Source organism: Gordionus sp. m RMFG-2023, chromosome 2, assembly GCF_954871325.1.
Source record: "Gordionus sp. m RMFG-2023 chromosome 2, tfGorSpeb1-WG-v2, whole genome shotgun sequence".
NCBI classification, from domain to species: Eukaryota; Metazoa; Nematomorpha; class Gordioida; order Chordodea; family Parachordodidae; genus Gordionus; species Gordionus sp. m RMFG-2023.
Genome location: NC_088776.1, coordinates 49,795,335 through 49,813,419, shown reverse-complemented (window position 1 = coordinate 49,813,419; position 18,085 = coordinate 49,795,335). Strand labels below are relative to the sequence as shown.

The 18,085-nt window shown below is 24.6% G+C and overlaps 2 protein-coding genes across 2 annotated transcripts; one reads left to right on the top strand and one right to left on the bottom strand.

Annotated features, from left to right (window-relative positions):
* The first annotated feature begins 2,053 nt into the window (after positions 1-2,053).
* LOC135924721 (RAB6-interacting golgin-like) lies at positions 2,054-7,581 on the top strand. Its single transcript, XM_065459828.1, has 8 exons — positions 2,054-2,074; positions 2,112-2,175; positions 2,244-2,459; positions 2,506-2,569; positions 5,655-5,756; positions 6,183-6,323; positions 6,609-6,726; positions 7,201-7,581. Exons 2-8 carry the CDS (start codon positions 2,124-2,126, stop codon positions 7,300-7,302), a joined length of 795 nt encoding a protein of 264 aa, XP_065315900.1. The 5' UTR covers positions 2,054-2,074; positions 2,112-2,123; the 3' UTR covers positions 7,303-7,581.
* Positions 7,582-11,927: 4,346 nt separating this feature from the next.
* On the bottom strand, positions 11,928-17,565 carry LOC135923510 (uncharacterized). The gene is made up of 2 exons (XM_065458305.1): positions 17,425-17,565; positions 11,928-13,761 (listed from the first exon to the last, which is right to left on the bottom strand). Exon 2 carries the CDS (start codon positions 13,644-13,646, stop codon positions 12,411-12,413), a length of 1,236 nt encoding a protein of 411 aa, XP_065314377.1. The 5' UTR covers positions 13,647-13,761; positions 17,425-17,565; the 3' UTR covers positions 11,928-12,410.
* Positions 17,566-18,085: the final 520 nt, after the last annotated feature.

The following is an 18,085-nucleotide window of genomic DNA, read 5'->3' as shown; positions in this document are numbered from 1 at the left end:
GCCTATAATTGTTATTCTGATGGAGCCTATAATTATTATTATTGTTATAATAACCTCTAAAATTATAGTTATAACCTTTAAAATTATTGTTATAATCTTTAGAATTACTGTTATAACCTATAAAATTATTTTTATAATCTTTAAAATTATTGTTATAATTTCTATTCCTATCATTATAATTATTGTTATATTATCATAATGTTGTCTAAATTTGTTTCTAAAATTATCATTATAATCAAATCGATTAGATCTAATACAATATTTATTATTCTCATTCCTACAATTAAATCTAGGGTTACGTAAAATTTATCTAAATTCTTATGTTTGTTATCAACTGTATTTCTAGTATCTATATTTTTATTAAACTTTTTATCATTGTTTACATAATTTATAATATCATTATATGGTTTAATATTAATGCTATCAAATTTTCTTCCTAATAGTAACATGTGATCTAAATTTAAATTAACATCCTTATTTTGTTTAATATAAGCTAAGCACCTTACGTTTTTTTTATAATTTTGTATGGAGAGTTAAAAATCCAATTGAAGCTCAATCTAAAAATTTTGCCGAATATTTATATATACCATTTTCTCCGTTCAATCAGCTTTCGACATCTATAGCACTTTATCCTTCTAAAATAGCTTTAGACATTAAAGCTATCCCTATTGAAGATAGTTCTATGGCAGGGGAAGGTTTTAATAATTTTGGTAAATATTTAAAAACTGATGAATTAATGTCTCTATTTTTACATCCTATAAAAGTATTGAATTTAATACCCAATGGGGTAAAAAATAATAAAGTTTTTGTAATTAATAATAAATTTAAAATATTAAAAAATGTTAGCGAAAAATCAGTCTTAGAGGATGATTGCGGAGCCTGGACTGGAAAGCCAAGAGGATCGAATATAATTTATTTTTTAAAGAAAAGCAAATTTAAAATCATAATATTTTAGAATTACTTGAGCCTCAGCCAAATATTGACAATATGGTAATTCTTTATCGTTACTATAATGCGTTAAGAAATTGTGAAAAATATAAGAGAAGGATTTCTTATTTGGTTATAATTCAAAAAGTAATGACGGAAACTTGAAATTTTTTTCATCTTATGTTTATATGAGTAAGTTTACACATAATGAGTCAAAATAATAAAATATTTTTAAAATCCCAAAAATCTAAAAACTTTTGACTAAACTGAGAATTTACATCATAACTCAAAAAATAATGATGGAAACTTAAAATTTTTTCATTTTATATTTATATGAGTAAGTTTACACATAATGAGTCAAAAAATAAAATATTTTTAAAATCCCAAAAATCTAAAAAAAATTGACTAAACTAAAAATTGACATCATAACTCAAAAATTAATGACGGAAAACTTAAAATTTTTTTCAATTTATGTTTATATGAGTAAGTTTACACAAAATGAGTCAAAAAAATAAAATATTTTTAAAATCCCAAAAATCTAAAAAAATTTGACTAAACTGAGAATTGACATCATAACTCAAAAAATAATGACGGAAACTTAATTTTTTTTTCATTTTATGTTTATATGAGTAAGTTTATACAAAATGAGTCAAAAAAATAAAATATTTTTAGCATCCCAAAAATCTAAATATTTTTGACTAAACTGAGAATTGACATCATAACTCAAAAAATAATAATGGAAACTTAAAATTTTTTTCATTTTATGATTATATAGCTTGTACCAAATAAATTAATCCAAAGTAAAGAATTATGCTCTCATAATTCATATTTTTTTTTAATTAAAAACTTAATTTTTAATATATTACGCCATCTAACGGAAATAAATTTATGTTTTTTAAAATTATTATGTATGTTATATTTTCTATGTAACATATCTGCTCTATACATATTTTAAATTTATGGACTACAATTTCTTTTTTATTCTATTTTATATATTTAGATAAAATTAATTATGGATAAATTTGATTTACATAATAAAACATTTTATTTATATTTTTATAATAAAATTGATAGGCTATAAAATAAAAATAAATTTTACCTGTCAATTCTCAGTTTACCTGTCCATTCGTGTCCCTGTCAATTCTCAGTTTAGTTACACGGAATATTTTTTATTTTTTTTCTAGGATAGGATATTGATGCAGACTGAATGGAAAGGCTTTACTGACACTGAAATACTCAAAATAAAAAGTAAAGTTAATCTAAATATTTTATATTATCTTAAATTATAAGTTATAATTTTGTTTAATTAATCACAGAGTCATCTGACAACAAAGTTACAAATGGAAATGAAAAAATAAAAATATATAAAGAGGCATCCTTTGAAAATAAAATTAAATCTAATAGAGCATTAGCAAAATCTAGATCAAATTATAAAGATATTTCAAATATTGAATCAGATTTAAATCAAAATTTTGCCACATTGGAAAATAATGTACCTTCTTTAAATAACACAATTCAACCCATATTAGATGGTAAAATAAATTTAAAATCATCATATCCTTTAAAAAAAAATATTAGTTAATGCTACTATAAAGGAAGATATTTTGCCATCACAAGAAGAAAATAAGGAAAAGGGAGAAAAGTATATATTACAATTAATAATAGCTTATTATTAATAAATAAAAATTATAGTCTATCTATCCTGTTATGCTTTCTAACAATGCTGTATGCCTGAATTTAAACTAAAAATTCTGTAGCAGCTGGGTGCTATATCTTAAATATCATCCCATTTTTTAATCAACTTTTTCTTATATAAACATATAATTACTTAAGTTTTGAGTACAATTTCATTTTTCAACTTAGCAATTTTATAAGGTTCAGATTCCTATATCCTATTTATAAAATTAGAATATACTCACAAATATTACACAACTAAATAATCACTCTAGACTTATTAAAAGAATATATTTGTTAATATACAAGCAACATAAATGTAGTGTTGTTAAATGTCTCATTTTGAGCTGATTTTTAAAAATGGCCAACTCATTATTTTATCCAGAAAATTATTACTAAAGTCTGAAGATTTTGTTCATAGAAGGAACAAAGGTCTAGACATATATTATCGAAATCTCGAGGCTTAGACAATATTTTTCTGGCTAAAATATTGTGCTAGCCATTTATATTGACTCAAAACGAGCCATTTAACAACACTACATGAATGCCATCCTCTCATAAATTAATGTTTTTTGTATTAATAAAGCCAATATCCCCAGAAAAAAATTAATTCTTCTGTTTAAATATCATTTGCAGTTTGAATGTTGGGCCCTTGAAATTCATATATGCCCTGACTGCAGCACATCATTTCCATCCCCAATTGTCATGTTATGCCCCTGGCAGAACTGTTATTAGTTATTATGGCCCCCTAAATAAATTAGCTAGATATGCAAGATTTCTGATTTTTCTATCTAATAGATTATAACTGTAAAAAAAATTGTAAATGCCATTACCCACTAATTCTAATTATAAATTTACTTTTCTTAGGCAAAGTATTTTTTTAAATGAAAACTTTGGAGAAGGAAGGATAGGATGACTGGATTAGGGCTCTTAGATGGTGTGAGAATATGTGCTCAAAATTTTTTAATTTTTATAAATCATTTTTAAAATGAGGATCATAAAATCTTGTCTCATGTAATTTTTTTTTACCTTCACTAATAAATTATTTTAGTTATTTTAAAAATATTGTTATTTTAAAAATATTATTTTTTTATATAGATCAGCATTTTTGAAACAGATTCTTAAATGCTGATAATCAGTTAATTTTAATTTCAAAAATAAATATTTTAGAAAATAATTTGTCACCAGTTTGGACGCCATTAAATATAATTTTAGAAAGTAAAGGGTAAAGTAATGTAGATTTTTTCTTTCTGAGTGATACTTTTTGAATATTGGATACCTTAGAATATAGAGTGCAATAATATTATATAGGTCTGACTGATTAAACCGTTATCACATCCAATTTATTTACTATTAGTCTGTCTAGAATGAGGTGACCCATAGGCGCCGACTTTACTAGAGCATTGGGGCTCTATAAAAAGTAGATAAATTTTTATATCTCATCTAAAAAGGAAACAAATAGAAAAAACATATATTTTTTGCTATGCTCTTTCGCCTCTTCTCTCTCACTAACTCCTAAAAAAATAGATGAATTATTATTAAAAACTCTTGAAAAATTTTCAATACATCGCCTATTTATATGTTTGCATGGAAAGCAATAAAGGAACTCAGAATAATTTCAAAAAAAATCCACATCAAAAAATCAACCATCGCATTTATTAAAATATCATCTATTTATTATTTTGCAATACTAGGGTTGGCATTTAGATCGCATAAATATGGCTTAAATTTTGTGCAATTGACTTTCTGAATTAAAAGAATTGTTGATCGCAATAGTGGATATAACATGATTTAACTAATGAAATTCACACCATTGTACGAGATGCAAAGGAGAATTATAAAACCTATAAAATTTGCTACAGTCTACTCGATAATCGCAGATGAAACCATGGATATATTTATAAAAGAATCGCTTTCGATATGTTTTCGTTATGTGAGAGAGGATTTAAATATAAATATAATATTTTTAGGATTTTATTGTAACAGAAACAAATTCTGAATATTTATCTATCATAATCAAAGATATATTTACTTTATTCTTTAAACATCAAAAAGTGTAAGGGTCAATGTTATGATGGAGCCTCTAGCTTTAGTGGAAAGGTATATAGTTTACAAGCTTGTAATGAAAAATTTAGAGCATTCTATGTTTTGTGAAGGTTACACATAAATTCTTGTTGTACAAGATTCATTTAATACTATTGCACTAATTCGCGATTTAATAATATTAAAGAAATATTTATTATCTTTGCTTGTGATTCTCCCAAACGCATAAATATTTCGTTCCATCATTAAAATAATAATTCAAATTCTTTAAGGCCACTATGCCCCACACTCGTATAAGAAGAATATCGCCAAAATCAATAGAAAACTTATCAGATTTGATAGATAGGTTATCGATAAAACTGATTATATTTAATCAAAAATCATTCTTGAGTTAAGCTATTAATCAAAATTATATTATATATTATTTTTTAGAAAATCAAATTTAATAAATAATAATTTTTATTTATGAAATTTTTATATTTTATTTGATAATTATGTTTCTCAATCAATATTGTATTTTTATACTCTTGTATTAATATCTTAAATAGATAAATATTAATATCTTCTATAGTATTTTATTTTAAAAACGGATGTTACATTTTTGAAAAAAGTAACGTAACGCATTTTGGAAAGTAACGAGAAATGTAACGATTTATTTTGTTTACAACGACAGCACTCCTTATAATAAATGAAGAAATTACCATTTTTAAAATCAAACATTAAAATTGTTCATTCATAACGGGTTTTTTATGACTTTAAAAATATTCCATTTTTTATAACGAAATCTTTTCTTATTCTTCTACGGTGTTGTTTGCAGATTTGATGGAAAACATTTCCATATTTATTAATTTATATACATTTAAAAATATTTAACTTGAAATCGTTAAAATAGGTATTTTTATAATTTTTACAGTTAAATAATTTTATCTGCAAATAAATTAAAATAAGGTGCTTTCCATCAAATCTGCACAACACTGTATTTAATACATTTTTAATATTTTTTTATAAAGGTCGCAGTTCGAAACTTTGGAGGAATTTGAAAATTATAACCGGGAAATTGAAAAGCAAAATCGAGAAAAGAAAAATATTTTATTGCAAGCCATCTCTGAAAGGTATTGGGACATTCTTCTTTTTTTTTTATTATGCATTCATTTTACAAGTCTGAATAATTTTTCTAGATACACAATTTTAGGGGAACTGAATTGGCAGTTGATTTCCAGTTCATTAGAATCTTGGAATGATAATTTTTATATGACTAAGAATAAAAGTCTTATAAGGAGCTATTTTTTATTAATACCATAAAACTTACTTTTTCTGAACTCATTTCAAAGAGTTTATGTATTGAAAATTGACTGCCTATCCAATTCAAAGAACATACTCTTAGAAAAGTTTAAATCCTTTTTTAAAGAACTTCCATATAAGAAAAATTGGTCAGCAATTATTTAATTGTTACTATGTTACATCATATCTCGATCAGATTTTCTTTATTTTTTTATAATTTTACATTTTTTTCCTTTTCATAAATCCATAATCTGCAGATCTAAAAAGTCGAAGGATGAACAAAAACTCTTGTTAGAATTGCGTAAACAGTTAAACGAAATTGATAAAAGTCTTTGTGTCGATATTTCGGGCCTCAGAAACGAGATAGAAGAACAGAGTTTGGCCTATATGAAAGCCCAGTTACTTATTTTATTTTAAAATAATCTTGTATGCCTGTAGACTTTTTAAAATTAGCTCGTATAAATGTTGCATAAGATATTTTAATTTTTGCCACAAACTAATAAAAAAAATTTAAAACTAGGCTTTTAGAAATTATATCAAATTTTAATACATTTTTTCCTTACACTTAGGCGTTAAATTGTTTTATATTTTGTAATAAGGATACTTAATTATAATTTAGTAATTATTGTATAAAATACTTATTTTTAAAAAAATTTGACATTTTATAACATATTACATACTAGACATAGATTTGAAAAGGCTGAAAAGGAGTATGTATTGGCCAAAACGGAATATCACGATTTTTCCCAGAAAAAAGATACCTTGACGGAAAAATTGTTCTTTACAATACAACAAACCGAGGTTATTATTTTAACTATATTATTTATTTATATATAGGGCTTGTAAAGTATGATTTTTAACTTGAAGTGTATCTTATTTAAAATATCCAAAATCAGAGCTAGCAACCAGAATCTAAAATCCTAGGTACATGTCAAATTTAAAAACCGGAAACAACCCATTTTTGAAAATTTTAGGAACCAGAATGAGAAACATTTTTTAAAAAATATTTAGAACTAAAAACGTAACTCTTGTTAGTACAGACTGTAAACTCTGTTTTAAATGAATTCAAAATTTATTTGCAAAGGTTTCAAGTTACGTTAAAACAAAAAATGATAATTTAATATTTAAGTTTAAAATAACATTTAGTTTAGATTCTATTATTTGTGTTTAAATATTTAAGTAGAAAGAAAGAAAGGAATCGAAATGAAACTGGATTTAGAGTGTATAAAAATAAATTTTAAATTTCTTATCTTTTTCACATGTAAAATGATTTAGATGAGAAAAGCCAAAAAATTATCGGAACTTTTAGAAACCCTAGATATAGATCAAAAAATGACATCTAATTCGCATTCGATCGCTGACAATGGCACCTCCTGAATGATATATATATAAGACCTTTATATTCATATTTTTTTTAAAAAAAATTTTACGTTTATAAAAAAATTTTTAGTAAAACGGAAAACACAAATTTTGCATTTATGACATGATTTTCATGCAAATGATTTGGTTTATTTCTTTTTTTGAAATATATTTAAATAATTTTACCATATTAATATTTTGGGATAAATTAGCTCATTTTATGCATTATTAAAACTATGTAATTTTTTGTATTGTAAAATAAAAGACAATATTGGGTCATAATATGTCACAAATTTTATATAATTTATATTTCTTATAGCATAATTTATAGCCTCTATTATTAATATATATAAAAATGAATATCGAAAAATAAAAAAATCAATCGAAATATCAAAAAACTATTCAAAAAGATTGAAATTACGAATATTAAAAACATTTTTTTTTAAAGTTTTAATTTTTGCCAGATTAAATTATAATACAAGGAATTTCACACATTAGCACAAAATTAATTAGATTTTATCCTATTATAAATTAGCCTCCGTAAAAAAAATCCTTTCTGAGATAAATTTTTTATTCTGTTATTTTCATATTATATCTGACATATTTCACCATCGCGTTTTATCAATATTAAAATTATGTGAATAATATACGAAAATATACAGAATAAAATGTGAATTTGACCTTAAAGCATATTTTTTTTTAATTATAATTATTCAATTTCACAAAAATGCATAAAAAGGGTAGTTTTTGTTTATTTTTTTAAATTAGAAAATATAGATAATATTATATAGATTATTAAGAAGCAGGGCGTTGAACCAAACTAAACCGCAAAAAAGCGTTATAATTTTCTGAACCGAAACTATGACCGAACCGTTATACAACAATCTTGATACTGTCTTCGTTTTCTGCATCAGGTTAGATGAATAAAGCACATTAATATATCTTTCTTGATCACTCAGATAACTTTTTAAATTCAGCCTTGAATTTTTCGAAACCTTTGCCTTGTCAAAAGCTGACCGCCAGTACAGCACAAATCAATTTTTTAACCTTTAATTAAAAAAAAATTGTTTAAATCCTCTTTTGGCCACATTCAGAGAAATAGTTTTTTCAAAGAGATTTCCTGGGCACGTTTCAAGCATTTTATTATATGCAGTATCAATATTTAGATACTATTTTAGCTGTATCTAAATACAATTTGATATAATTTTATTTTGCTTTTTTTTATATTAAAATTTGAATTAATTTAATAATATGTACTAGTTTATTTCTTTACAAACTAGACCAATTTTAATTTATGAGATGGATGACGACATATATTTCAGCAGTTTTTTATCAAAGGATGTAAACGGTGAGAAGAAAATAAATAGGTATTATATTTTGCTTTAAAGACATGAGCGCCCAAAAGTGTATAAAGTAGGAGGAATAAAGTTGCAATTTTTTTTTAAAAAGGTATATTTATATTTTGGGAAAACATTTAGAATTTTTTTAGATACAAGATTATCAAGAGAAATTTAGATTAAAAGGAAGACTGCAAGCAAATGGTTCAATGAAGATATGGGTGTAGACTTTATTGAGGGTAAAGGGGTGGTAGAATTTGATATAATTATATGTATTAGTATATTTTGACTATGTATTATAAATTTAATATTTAGTATAATTTACGCCATTTATTAGGGTAGGCAGAATTAGATTAGAGGATAACCTTAGACATTAAGATGAATTTGATATATTTATTGGTATATTGGACTATGTATTTTAAATTTGAGAAAAAATGTAAGAAAAAGTGATAATATATTTCAGAAGTCATAAAGGTTTAAATAGATTATTTTAGGTAAAAGTAGATTAGATGCTGAAACCTTGAGATAAAGATTAAGTGAGAATATAGAAAAAGTAGATATCTAGGAACTGTTGTAGAAGACCTGAAAGTCTAAAAGATCTATACGGCGACTAGATAGAACAAATGGTCAAGACGTTCATGCTGCAATCGTTAATCGCTGACCAATATAGCCAAAGTCTAAGATACGAAAGTCGACGATCATAGAGACAAGAATTCGTGGAAGCAATTATTAATCGCAGACAAATTATCTCAATCGTTTACTGTCATTAGTAACCAGAAACCGTTAAAAACAAGCAAAGACTAGGATAATTTACCAGAAGAATTTAAGACGGAATATAATTGAAAAAGAGACTAGTATTCATCGCGAATCGTTGATAGCATGCGTTAATCAAGTTCGTCAACTGCCTACAGAGATCAAGAGACAATAGTTTACCATGGGTTCACAAGAAACAGAAGATAGGATTCAAGAATTTCAGGCTGTAATCGGATACAAACAGTCCTTAGAAGTGAAGAATACTAGACAATGGACAACCAACGTTAGGACTTAGAAGACATTAAAGATTAAGCAGTAAAGATTTAGTGGATATATAAGATCAGTAAAGTTGAAATTGGAAGAAAGTTGGTCATTCGCTGAATGGTGGATTTGACTTAAGAGGAAGGGTGTTATAATAGTCTGTTATCTATTATTCAAATTGTGATAATATTCAAATAAAAATAATGTTTTATTAAAATTGCTACTTATTTAAGTCTTTTGTATATTTTCCATACTTTAAGCGTTTTAACAATTGGAGTTGTTCACTTTTATTTTTAGCTTATAATTTTCTTAATTATTAACTTTTTCTTATATTTTTTTACTTTCTTTTTTAATTTTTCTCTTATAATTTTTTAATTTAATTTGATAATTAGTATTTATAGTTTATGGTTATGAATAAAACGTTAAAATCTTAAAATGTTAAAATTTTGTTTTTAATTATACTAATTTGTTTCTTCCTTTTATTTTAGATTCAACTACAACAGTAATATTACATTATAATAAAAATGGAAATTTTAAGATCTTTTCAATTTTTATTTTATTCTTTGATATAGTTTGCGGTTTTAATTTATTTTATTATATTAATTTTTAATTTTATAATTGGTTATGATTTTATATGAATACAATTTTTTAAAAATGGAATTTATAAAATTATATTTTTTTTACATTAAGTTTTTCAAATTAAATTGATATTAAGTAATAAAGATATTATAAGTACTGGTTTAAAAAGTAATTGATAAATATAAATTATATTTTTTAAAGTTTTATTCGAAAGATATTTTTTTTGTCGCGAAAATATTCAGAAGGAAAAGGCTAATATCTTAAAGGTATTTTCAAATATTTTAATATCATTGTACACAAATTAAATTTCCTATAATGCTGTTACGTTTTCGGTCCGAACAATATATTTTTTGGTCGAATGGCTATCATCTTAAATGTAATTTAAAATATTTTTATATCATAGTACTCAGAATTAAATTTCCTGTCTAAAAATACTTATATGTATTTTTTAACGTTTCCAGTTCAAAAAATATTTTTTTGTCATGAAAACATTCAGAAGGAAAAAATTAACATCTTAAGCGTGATTTCAAATATTATTATATCATTGCAATCAAAATTAAATTTCCTATCTTTTCTTTGGTTCGAAAATTTTTTTGCCGCGAGAACATTCAGAGGGTATTATATCATTGTATTTTCGAACCGAAAACGTAAAAAAAGTATGTCATAAACTTACAATAACTTTATACTTACTATCAATTTAGTTATAAAAAAACTTAAATAGAATAAAAATATAATTTAAAAATTCCATTTTTTAAAAATTGTATTCATATAAAATTATAACTAAATATAATTTAATTAAAAATTTATTTTAAAAATTAATATAATAGAATTATATTAAAACCGCAAATTATATCAAAGAATAAATAAAAAAATTGAAAAGATCTTAAAATTTCCATTTTTTAAAATATATTATAATACAATGTTATTATATAATATTTTTCTTAAAGAAAGCAATAAATCAATCAAATTTCTCATTAATCATTTTCTTTGTTTTTTTTATTTTCAATATTAATTTTTAGCCTTTCGACTTATGGACCTTGCGGAAAAAGAGTGTCTTAAAAACATTAGAAAAAAATATCAATAGATAATGAAGGGGGGGGGGGTGACTTTTCATCGAAATAAACTAATTTTTAGATTTATTTATAAATGTTTTTTTTAAAAAACCTTTTATTCTTTCTCATATGTGAATGTTGTTTTTAGTAAAATGAGTTGAATATTTTCAATTCATATTTTATTTAAAATGCTCGATTAAGAGAAGAAAAAATCGATCTCGTAAAGTTGAATGAATCCATTAACGAGATTAAAATAAAAAGTTGAATTAAAAACATTAAGTCATGCTTCATGTATCTTGCATTCTTTAAATTTTCATAAAAAAATTAAAAATGCGAGATAATAAATAATAGATATATGAAACTTAATATATTATATTTAATATATTTTGACGAAGAAAATAGTGCCTATAAAATACAAGTCACCAAAAATTATCGCGCATTAATTAATTCATTAATTTTCAGATACATATTAAGAATATAATTTAAAAGGTTATCCAAATCTAGTACTTTTTAAACCTCATTTTATTCTAAATAGCTAGGTTATTTAAGCCATAAACTACTTGTGTTTCAATTTTTATAAAATAAAACAAAAAAAGATAATTTCAACCGTATTATTTTATATAAATACAATAACAATAAATAAAATATAATAGTAGTTATTATAGTACAAGATAAAATATGCCTGCCTTATTATAAATAATATAATTTATGAAAACGCGTGACCAAATCCCTGATTAGAATTTCCTAAAATCAATTTCAAAAAATCTTTTACAATCCTGGCAATATAATACTTTGAAATATCCCATGATCCCAACCTAATAAAAATTCCCCCTAAAACCCTTTAATTTTTTTTCTTTCGATTTTTAACAAAATTATTAACACCTCCCTTACTATAAAAACGTTAACTTCAAAATTTACTATCAACTTCTTTTCCACGGTAAAACATTTAATTTTGAGTAAGTTATCAGCTTCAAATGCGGCTAAGGGCCTGAATTCACTTTTCATGCTATCCTCTAAAATTCTTCCTTCAATAAAATAGTCTCAATTATGCAAATTTTTCACAGAAAACCCCTCGTTTCATAAAAGTATTTGCCCATCTACTTACTAACTTTTGACCTAATTAAACTCTCCGTCAATCAAGTTCTCAAACTCTATTAGGTACGATGGCCTGATCAGCCCTTATCCGCGGCTGGCTCAGCCCGTAACAATGTTTAACCGCTGGATCTCTATAGGCATTCTCGTGGGTGACGCTAACGCCAGACGTCCTACATTTAGCCAGGCAGGCCTCGTAAGTATCGCGCGCAGCTGAAAGCGTGGCGTCCCGTTCTCCATAACGGGTCATAACGGCTCGTATAATGAGATAATTAGAAGGGGATAGGCAACAGGAAACGCAATGTTCGTATGATGAACAACAACGGGACAAGGTTTCACAACTGTCGCACACGTAGCGACGCGTTTGGTTGTTTTCATTATTGGCGCCCAGGCGATCCGAGTTGTTTAAATTTATAATCGATTGGGGTTTGGTTCCAGAGATTATATCGTCAAGACTAGTCGTATCATTCTCCGATTCCTGCTGCCAAGATTTAAATTGCTTGGAAGAGCTATTTTTGATATCCATATTGCCGCTAGATACCGTATCATGATAACTACGATTTATATCGCAACAACCGTTAGCTAGTAAGTGGGCTAGAGGGCATAGATAGCCTTTCTCGTCGGTGACAAAGAAAGGTCCCTGTAAAGTGTTTCGGCATTCCGACGGAGCCAAATTAGTTACAGTATCATCCAGTTGTAGCCAAAATCGAGAAGCCATAGATCGAATATGGTTATTATGAAGTAATTGTCGATTAGCTTTAGAACCACCGATTGAATTTAATGGCAGCAAATCTTCAAAAAATTCATTGTAATTGCTCTGTTCGTGGCCTTTTTTTGTGTTATCGGTGTTCGGATCGTTTAAGATGAGCATAGAGGATAATTTGTGGATAAAATTTCCCAAAAAATGTAGTTTTGATTTAGAGAGGGTGGATTGGTATGATATGGGGCTTATTGATACGTGTCGAAAAGCAGAGACTTTGTGCACATCATTGCCAATATTATTTCTATTGGAGCTACCTTTGTTGATATATAAGTGCGAATAACTATGATGGTAAGGTATTATAGGGGAAGACGATTCGATATTGGCAAATGTGGACCAATGGGAGGTGGGGATCGAGATGAGCGAAAGAACCAAAAGTGACAGGAATAAAAGCGCGGTAAAAATATACTGATTATTTTTGAGGAGTAATCGACGTTTGGTCCAATCGATAAAACGAATTTTGTAAGCTTTCTTGGAGCAATTGTATACGTTAGTTAAATTATTGATTCGTTTGAGAGATGATTTCATATTGGTTTTTTTAAAATTTCTGTTACTTTTATATCATCAATATAAAACATAATTAGTTTCATCAATAATTTGAGGTTAAGATGTTCATATTTTGTTTACATGTTTCAGATGTTGGCTGCAAATTTTATCAAAAAAAATATACAATTATATTGATATTCTATACAATAATAAATGTTTAAGATAACATTTTCAGATTAATAATTTATTATCTAAATTCAAAATTCAGATAATAATATAAGGGTTTTGGAAGTGCGAAGATATGAACAAGGAGACAAAATTAAATATGAGCATAGCAATACACTTATTTAAAATCTGCATGGACTTTTCAGCCAAATTTGATCCAAGCGAAATCTTATTGGTGAGATTTGTAATAAACATTTAGTGGATAGTCATGTTGAGATTTAAATTGTCATATTTTGTACTGCATTTATAATCAGAGATGAACTCAGGATATATGTATAGGTATGTGTCAATATTTTAAATTTTAACTGATACCAACCAAGTGTTGTCAAGAATATCGATTTCGCTGATATTTTTTTTAAAAAAAGCGAAAACACGATTTTAACCAAGATCTAGGCCTCTAGATTTCGCAAAAAGTGGGCCAAACCTTTCTGAAATGTTTGGCCAGCACTTAAGGGTTAGGTAATAACTTATTTGGCTAAAATCATGTCTTAGATATTTTTTTTAAATATACTAAATTGAAATTTTTAATGACAAATTGTTTAAAAAAATACCTTATATAATGATAATTTTATTGGTATCAGTGGTATAGGCCAAATAACGTGTTAGTATCAGTTTTAATTATTTGTTAAGTGACATTAAGTGTATCTATGACTTTTTTAAGAAAAAAAATTATGCTTTCCTTAAAAATAATATTTTTTAAAAATTATAAAAATAAATTCATAGCTTTTTAAAAATAATTTTCTTTTTGAATTGGAACAAAAAGAATTTTAAGTAGCGTCAAATATAATATATTTAACAAAGAGTTTGATTTTTTTCTGTCTTTCAGACATTTTTTAATTATATTATAAATTAGATTTGATCTTAAAATTGTGTCCAGATGCAAAGATTTCTAATAAAATTGATTTATTAAAATTTTAAGGTTTCTATTTATTAATATGCAATGCAAATATATGTATATATTTTTTTAATTTAAATTTTAAAAACTTCATTAATTTTTTTAGTTGATATTGCAAAATTTATAAACATTACTAGGGCTAGGACATACATAAAAAAATTTAAATATTCTATTTATAACAAAAATAAACAAAAACGCATATATTATAACATACAATTTTTTTTTAAATTTAACCATCATATTTTCGAAGCTCGACCCCTCTTTGCAGTAATATTAAGGCTGCGGAATTGACAATTTTTTTCACCGATCCAACCATTGCTAAAAAAAATTTTAAACCCGATCCGATATTGAAAATAGCATAGAAAAACTGATCAGATACCAATCTTATTTAAATTCAAAAAAATTGTTTGTTAAATATTTTTAGCTTTTGAATTTTATTTTAAAAATAAAATCATAATATTTCCTTACTAAACTTTCTATTTTAATTTTAAAATGTTTTTTTAATAAAATTCTGTTGAGTTTATGATAGAAAGGGTAAATAATTTTCTTGAACTCATTTCATATATTAATCTCAACTCAATCTCCATACTAATTTTCCCCTTCCTTCTATGGAAAAAATAATATGCAAAAATTTTATATATTAGTTTTCAAAATTTCGTTTGAAATAATTTTAAGAATATTTTTTTTATTGTTTTTTTATATTTGAAAAAAAAGTTTTTGTTTTTTTACATCCCTTTTCTGATTCATTCTTATAAAGAAAATATAAAAATTTTCTAGAAATGGGAAGGTCAAATAAAATACAGTTTATTATTATTTATAAAAAAAATTAGATTGGGTTTTAAAATGATATCGGGCCAATCTTTTTTCTCGAAAATCACTAATATCTGTTTTGATCCGATTCCAATTTAAGTAGAGCCCTATTATGCACCACGAAATAAATAATGAAGTAAAGAATTGTAAATAAATACAATAACTAAATGAATAAAAAATAGACAGAAAAACATAAATTATATTTAAGGATACCTAAACCTGAAAAAATAATTAAAATGATTCCCAAAATTATCAGAATCTGATAGGTGCAATATCATTCAAAATCGTATCCGATTTTTTAAAATAATCATATAATTTTTATAAGAGAGCTATGCAAAAGCTCGGCGCGTAGGTGGAGAAATTTTTAAAAAAAAAAATAGATAAAAAATTTAACGGGTCCAGGCTTGGCAATTCATACATTTGGAATAAAATTTTTGTTTTTTTCGTAAATTTTTGGGAATTAAAATTTGGATATGTTTTTTTTCAATTTCAGGCTAATATTTTAAAAGTACAAATTACAATATCCTTATTTATTTATATTTTATAAGCGTTTAACTAAAATACAATCTATATATATAAAATAATAACACGAAAAAAATAAACAAGTTATTTATTATCAAAATTGATTTATCAAACAGTTGTTATAGAAATAGATAGCCATAGAGATATAAGAGCAGAGCCTTAATTGACATTGGGAAAAATTTTATATAGGGATTAAAATGTACTGGCAATAAAATTAGTCTCAAAAATTAAATAGTTCAGGTTGACACTTTTGCAAAATTTCAATGGGCAAGGCCAGACAAACATAAATAGTGGGTCAGGTGGGGAATGCAAAAAATCTTAATGGGTGGGGTCTGGTTTTGTAGGTCTAAAAAGAAAGAAATAACAAAAAAGAAAAAGTTTTTTTTAATCTAAAAAAATAAGGAACCTCAAAAATAAGTTTTATAAAAATATTTAATGTTTTCAAATAATTTTTTAAAATGGTAATGTGCTAATTGGTAAACGTATTTTTAGCATAAAAACACAAATTGTTTTACATTTATTTAAAATAATTTATACAATGTTTCATTTTTTTTGTAAAATGCTAAACACTTATATATTAAGCAATTCTAACTTTGTTTAATAATCAATTTTAAATAATTTAATGGGGGTCAGGCATAAACATTTCCCATTTTTAAAATTTAAAGGTAAATTTTTGGTGAATAAAAAAAACAAGATTTATTTTATTTTCATGATAATGTATCAAATATCACCTTGACCATTTGAAATGAAGAATTCTAAAATATTCTTATTTTGTATATCATAGTTTATAGGTATTATTTTGCATATAAAATATTGATTTTTTAAAAACATTTGTTCAAAGATAGATGATAAATAAAAATCAAACTAAATATTGGATTAGTATCAGCTATCAGATTGGTTTTGTATGAATATTGGAGGTTTGTTAAAAAAATTATCAGCAGTTAATTCAATTATTTTACATTGTTTGCAGTAAAATTGAGATTGATATCATATTAAATTAATTCTAAAATAAAAAGAATTATATAATTACTTACTTCAACATTAATCTTAACCTACTAGTATATAAGAGAACATTAAAAAGTCAAGATTATTTTTTCTCATTTTTTTAAAAAAAATCAGAAATTTATTTATAATTTAAATTAAATTTGCAATTTTTCTAAATTTTCTATAAAAATTTCTTAAGTTTTGGATAAATCTTGAGAGGAATTCAAAATCAGATTACTTATAAATCATGCAACCATGACAAAAGCTCTTGTAAATAATATATGTTAATTTATGTAGAATATAACAGTTCTAGGAATTAAAATATATATTGCTAAAATAAAAACATAGCAATCTTAAATTATTTTAAAATAATAAATATAATACAGATAAGCCTAATCGAATAGATCGTCAATAAGAAATAAAAGGTGTGGAGGCTTAGAATTAAGGATCCCAAAATACATTAAACCATTCATAAGTATATTTGATAGATTATTATCATATCAAATTTTTATACATAGATTCTTATTAGAGAAAACATGTAATTAATAATATTTGGAGGTCCTATAACAGTAGAACATATATAAGAAGATATTAAATTATTATTATAAAACTATTGTGTTGGATTTAAATAATTTAAAGGCAATACTTAAAAGTTCATATATTAGTGACTACCTAACATTCTATTTATATAGAGCTGTAGTCATTTCCTATAAAAAAAAGATAATTAAGTAGATTTAAATTTTTTGGCAAATTAATTTTTTCTTTGACCATAATCATGAGAAATTTATAAAAGATAAGGTTAATATTTTCATCACACTTACCAAAATTACGAATAATTACGAAATAGGTTGATGCTTCTATTTAACATTTGTCAATCAATGGCAGGTATATTATTTATTAAATCGTTAAAATTAAATTTTTTAAATAAATCGCCTATCAACTTTCCCATCTAATATTCCTTAAAATATTTAAACTTGCTGCCCAAACTATATAAAATATTTCTTTTTCTCTATTCTATTATTATATATAAACAGATTCTTTTAAG

Bases quoted from the DNA above. Each gene is read 5' to 3' on its own strand.
- LOC135924721 (XM_065459828.1), top strand. From the start codon at position 2,124: ATGCAGACTGAATGGAAAGGCTTTACTGACACTGAAATACTCAAAATA. The intron at 2,176-2,243 runs GTAAAGTTAATC...AATTAATCACAG, and splicing joins TGAAATACTCAAAATAAAAA to AGTCATCTGACAACAAAGTT. The intron at 5,757-6,182 runs GTATTGGGACAT...CATAATCTGCAG, and splicing joins TTGCAAGCCATCTCTGAAAG to ATCTAAAAAGTCGAAGGATG.
- LOC135923510 (XM_065458305.1), bottom strand. From the start codon at position 13,646: ATGAAATCATCTCTCAAACGAATCAATAATTTAACTAACGTATACAAT.